At 42.0% G+C, this 5,743-nt stretch overlaps 1 protein-coding gene across 7 annotated transcripts in view; it reads right to left on the bottom strand.

Moving 5' to 3' along the window:
- The window catches only part of LOC122556134 (interleukin-1 receptor accessory protein-like), a 104,110-nt gene that overhangs the window by 64,325 nt on the left and 34,042 nt on the right, over positions 1 to 5,743 (bottom strand). For all 7 annotated transcript variants that reach the window (XR_006313468.1, XM_043702617.1, XM_043702613.1 and 4 more), the window contains exons 8-9: positions 1,916 to 2,064; positions 651 to 794 (exon numbers count right to left, since the gene is read on the bottom strand). Coding sequence is in view for 6 of the 7 variants with exons in the window: in XM_043702617.1 (XP_043558552.1) it covers positions 651 to 794; positions 1,916 to 2,064 (293 nt within the window). In the remaining variant the exon portion in view is untranslated. The remainder of the gene's footprint in view (positions 1 to 650; positions 795 to 1,915; positions 2,065 to 5,743) is intronic.

The raw sequence follows: 5,743 nt of genomic DNA, 5'->3' as shown, positions 1-5,743 counted from the left end.
TCTGACCTATCACCTCCATCCCCATCCCCATTCACCTATTGTACTCTTTGCTACCTTCCCCCCACCCCTCTTTATCTCTCCACCCTGGAAGCTCCCTGCCTCTATTCCTGATGAAGGGCTTTTGCCCGATACGTCGATTTCCCTGCTCCTCGGATGCTGCCTGACCTGCTGTACTTTTCCAGCACCACTCTGATCTAAAATACAGCAGCCCATACAGTTCTGAAGAGGAGTCATTCCAGACTCGAAACATTAACTCTATTTCTCTCTCCATAGATACTGCCAGACCTGCTGAGTTACTCCAACACTGTTTGTTTAAGGTTTCCGGCATCCACAGTATTTTGCCCTTATTACTGTACAGAGGTTAGACAGCAGGGAACATGGTGGACATTAACAACCCTATAGTAGGATGAGGAAAGAGCAAACATGCTGGTTAAAGTACCCACACTCGGGGCCAGGCTCTGGGTCACTTTGGTCTGCCAAATGTCAGCTGAAAAGCCATCACTTTTGGGGACAGTGTTGGATGTCAGTGGGAATAAAGTTTGCACATCCCCCAATTTCCTGAATTCACTATGAGAATTCTGAGCTCGACACATGGATTCATCATGCCACACACACAGCTCGACAATTATCCTACTGCCGGCTTCCCTCACCTCCCACTGTCTCATCGGCGCCAAAGTACAGTCGGTAGAGCAACACGATCTCAATCCACCAGAAGTGGTAGACAATGATGGAAGTGATCAGGATCGATAGTGTAACTCCAAAGGCGCATCCAAGTTCAATTGCATAACTAGGAGCTGGGAGCAGGTGAAAAACGATGAAAGAAAAATCTTGTTAGAAGGAAAACAAAACTACAAACATAGCACCTTTAATATCCCCAGAACATCCAAAATATCTTTGAAACTCATACAATTCAACTAAACCTAATGCCAAAAGCAATAAAAAGATAAGCCCAAGCTTTTATTCATTCACTATGCGGTCTTGGCTCTCTGGGTAAAAATTTATTGCTTTTCCCTAATGGTCCAGGGGGCAGTTAAGGGTTAACCATATTGTTGTGTGCCTGGAATCACATGTAAGCCAGACCAGGTACAGACAACATCATTTTCCCTTCTACCTTCTTAAGTGTCCTCTGAATAAATTTTACAAATGGTGCTGCACATATCAGATCTCATTGTCTAGGACCTTCATCTTTCATCAATCCTCCAAACTTCAAACTCTGTACTTCATCTCACAATCCTCCAGCCTCCACTCAATCCTCCCAAAACTTCTCATTGTGTTCAGATTGATCATTCGTCAAACGGAAATGTTATCTCTGTTTCCTCTCCCCGGGTGCTGCCAGAGAGCTGTGGGACCTTTTACCTCGACCAGAGGGGGCAGACAGAGTGACAGTTTAGCTTTCTGCCTGAAAGATGACAGTGCAGCACTCCATCACTGCTGATCTGTAGACAATATGGTGGCTCAATGGTTAGCACTCAGAGTCCCAGGGACCTGGGTTCGAATCCAGCCTAAGGTAAATGTTTTCTGTCTGCATGGGTTTCCTCCAGGTCCTCTGGTTCCCCCCCCACACAATCCAAAGATGTGCAGATTAGGTGGATTGGTCGCGCTAAATTGCCCACAGTGTCTAGGGACATGCAGGCTAGGTAGACTAACCGTGGGAACTGCAAGGTTACAGGGATAAGTGGTTGGAATGCTCTTTGGAGGGTCTCACAGACTCAATGGGCCAAATGACCTCTTTCCGCACTGTAAGAATTATGATTTTAACGATGTGCTTATGTCCTTGGAATGGAACTTGAACCATGATCTTTTCTCATGTGGGAAGAGCCTAAGAAGACCTCACTAGAAATATTTCAGGCAATGAATCAGACTAAATCCAGTAGAGGGCTAAGATCCCTAGCATGTTTGAATAAAGTTTGAATACCTTTCCAGGCTAAAGTCACTTGTACACTGGTCAGACCTTTGCGGTTTTGCCCAAAGCACGTGTAGTTCCTCTGGAGGTCACTCGAGGTCACAGTTTTGAAGCTTATTGTGTTTGTAATGATTTTGTCCTTGAGTTGCAACAACTCTTCACTGCAACAAAAAGTGAGAATTGAGTTTCCTGGTATTTACCAAGTCAAGGCTTCAAACCTGCTTCTTTTTCCTCTGCATCATGTAAAATATAAACAACTCATCATGCATTTTGGGTTTTGAACAAGTGGCATATGTGTTTTGATCTGTGAGCACGAGAAGGTTTAATCACTAACTTGTCAGTATTACTGGGGCTACAATTTTAAAATCAGTATGTGTCAAAGAACACAAATGATGGAAGCCCTCCCAGAGTAATTATGCAAATTTATCTTTATTTTAATCTAATTTTAGCTGCATTTCTTTTGTGTAATAAAATTCTCTTTTATTGTTAAAACCAAATCGGTGTATATGTTTCAGGGAAAGAGCATCTTGTGAAATAAAAAAAACAAAACACAATTGACGAGGCTAGATTTCAGTCTGCAATCTGACTTGTTCAGTAATAACCATCAGCTGGGATCATAGCAAAGTGTAGTTGGAAAGATGAGAAGACAAATAACCAGATAATTGGTTTCTGGTAGTGTTGGTAGCAAGATAATTACATAAAAGTTAGAGTTAATAAGTTACTTCTTTCTTTATAATAATTTTTGATAAGCCTCATGTTACTTTGAGATGTCTTGTAGATGTATTTTATATCCAGTTAACTTCCTTTAGTCACCATTACATAAGTAGTGAATTTGTGAATGAAATTTTACAAATAGAATTAAGCTCAGACAAACACAGATCCTTTACATCCACCTGAACAAGACGATGCTGTTTCAATGAGACGTTAAATTGAAGCAAGTACCTCTCAGCATTACATTCCTGCATTGATGTAGCTACTTTTATTATCTATTTAAGGCCTGAAATAAAACATTGATCCACGATATTCCGACACAGAAAACAAAGCTACCAAATAAACAGCATTCTCCTTGCAGACTTTTTATAGAACACGTGCTTTGAGTAATACAGACACACAGCACGGAAACAGACCCTTTGATCCAACCAGTCCATGCCAACCATAATCCCAAACTAAATTAGTCTCACTTGCTTGTGCTTGGCTCATATTCCTCTAAACATGTTTTACTCATGTACTTGTTTAAATGTCTTTTAAACATTGTAACTGTACCTGCATCAACCACTTCATCTGGAAGTTCATTCCACACATACACCACTCAAAAAAATTGCCCCTCTTGTCTTTTTAAAATCTTTCTCATCTCATCTAATGTATATTCCACCTAGTCTTGAAATCCCCCACCCTAGCAGAAAGACACCTGCCATTCACCTTATCTTTGTCCCTCATGATATTATAAACCTCCACAAAAAGGTCACCTTTCAACCTCCTCGGCTCCAGTGAAAAGTGTCCCAGCCTATCCAGCCTCTCCTTATCAATCAAACCCTCCATTCCTGGCAAATCTCTTCTGAATTGTCTCCACCTTAATAATATCCTTCCTATAGCAGGGAGACCAACCCTGTACCCAGTACTCTAGAAGAGGCCTCACCAACATCACCACCAATTACTTTGAACACTGAAGCAATTGTTTGTTTTTATTGTTTTGCAAGGATTATGAACATTTTTTTTTAAGACAGCGTGTTCTTTCAAAGCCCTAAAAACATTTGACTTTGGGGCAACCTAACTAGAAAGCAATCACAACACCACAGGCTTTTGCACATCTATCAGTCTTTGGTAGAACAAACCAAAGTATTGCTGAAAAAAACGACCCATTTTGTCCAAGACTTCCATCTTGTATCCATCAAGAGACTTCACTAGAAATTGCAATGTTAAGGAGAACAACATTTTTATGAAAAAAGAACTATACTTTGTGAGGTTTATTCTACGATCACCCAAAGGTAAACAAAGGTAATTTTTGGATTTGTGGTCAAAACGTGACATTTCAGTGTATCACACTCTCACTAAGATTACTTGCAGGGCTTTTTATCACAAGGTAACACAGTGCAATTAGAAGTTCTTTATAGGCCACGCACCTTCCATCCACAAACAAACTTTCTTCTGATGCAGTCTTGCTGAAGCTTTCCTATAAATTGCTGTGTCAGCAGACAAGGTTGTTCCAGTCTGACCACTAGGAGGAGGTGTGGAGCAAGTTGCTGAAATTTCTCTGACAAACCACGCACCATCTTGTACTCATTGCCAGTGATCAAATCAATCTCATTTTTATTCAAAACTCTCAAGCTGAAAATGCTGCTGCTTTTTCATTTTGGACTAATTTTGACACCTGCACCCAAATGTACTTGCATAAAGATTCAACTAAATATTTCCAATTAGACAGCGCAGAATGGTGTCAATAATCTTTAGTAGCCAGGAATCTGAAGAGGTGTCTTGTGTATAAATAAAATCGCCACGTGGATGCAGCACGGTGGCTCAGTGGTTAGCACTGTTACCTCACAGCACCAGGGACCTGGGTTCAATTCCAGCCTCAGGGGACTGTCTATGTGCAGTTTGCACATTTTTCTCTTGTCTGCGTGGGTTTCTTCCAGGTGCTCTGGTTTCCTCTCACAATCCAAAAGGTGTGTAGGTTAGGTGGATTAGCCATGGGAAATGGACGGTTACAGAGATAGGGTGGTAGGAGGGGAGTCTGGATTGGATGAGTTGGTGTGGATTCGTTGGGCCGAATGGTTTGTATCCACACTGTAGGGATTCCATAGACAGAGTCTTTCCTTGAAAGAATCAGGACAATTTCTCTCTCCCTACAAATATACTACTGCCATGTACCCAATATAAAGCCATAAGAAATAAGAACAGCAGTAAGCCATTCAGCCCCTCCAGACTGCTCTTCTGTTCAATAGGGTCATGGCTGATCTGACCATCTCCGCAGCCATTTTCCTGCCCTTTCTCTGTGACCCATGACTCAGATCTAGAACCTATCACAGCCTTAAATATACACAAAGGCTCCACCCCCACAGCTCACTCTGGCAAGGAGTTCCAAACACTCAACTCTGACAGATTAAATTCCTCCTCATTCTCCCAGGGTCTGCGTGGGTTTCTTCCGGGTGCTCCGGTTTCCTCCCACAATCTAAAGATGTGCAGGTTAGGTGAATTGGCCATGCTAAATTGCCCATAGTGTTAGGTGCATTAGTCAGAGGGAAATGGGTCTGGGTGGGTTACTTTTCGGAGGGTCGGTGTGGACTGGTTGGGCCAAAGTGACTGTTTCCACACTGTAGGGAATCTAATCTAAAAATGTCAGTCTTAAATTGGTGCCCTTTAATTCTGAAGCTATGTCCTCTGGTCTTGGACCCTCCATGAGGGGAAATGTTCTCTCAGCATTTACCCCATCAAGCCCCTTTAGAATTGGATATGTTCCAATGAGATCACCTATCATTCTTTTAAATTCCTATGAGTAGAATCCTAACTTGTTTAGTCTTTGGACTTAAGACAATCCTGCCACATCAGGGGTCATCTTAGTGAACCTTGTCTGAACTGTATCCAACAAAATAATTTCTTTCCTGTGTGTCTGAGTGAAAGGGAAGGAGAGAAAGAGAGAGAACTTGTTTAGTCTTTGGACTTAAGACAATCCTGCCACATCAGGGGTCATCTTAGTGAACCTTGTCTGAACTGTATCCAACAAAATAATTTCTTTCCTGTGTGTCTGAGTGAAAGGGAAGGAGAGAAAGAGAGAGAGAAACAGAGAGAGAGAGACAGAGAGAGAGAGACAGAGAGACAGAGAGAGAGAGAGAGAGAGAGAGAGAG

This window comes from Chiloscyllium plagiosum, chromosome 13 (genome assembly GCF_004010195.1).
Source record: "Chiloscyllium plagiosum isolate BGI_BamShark_2017 chromosome 13, ASM401019v2, whole genome shotgun sequence".
Lineage (NCBI taxonomy): Eukaryota > Metazoa > Chordata > Chondrichthyes > Orectolobiformes > Hemiscylliidae > Chiloscyllium > Chiloscyllium plagiosum.
This window is presented reverse-complemented; position numbering and strand designations above follow the sequence as displayed.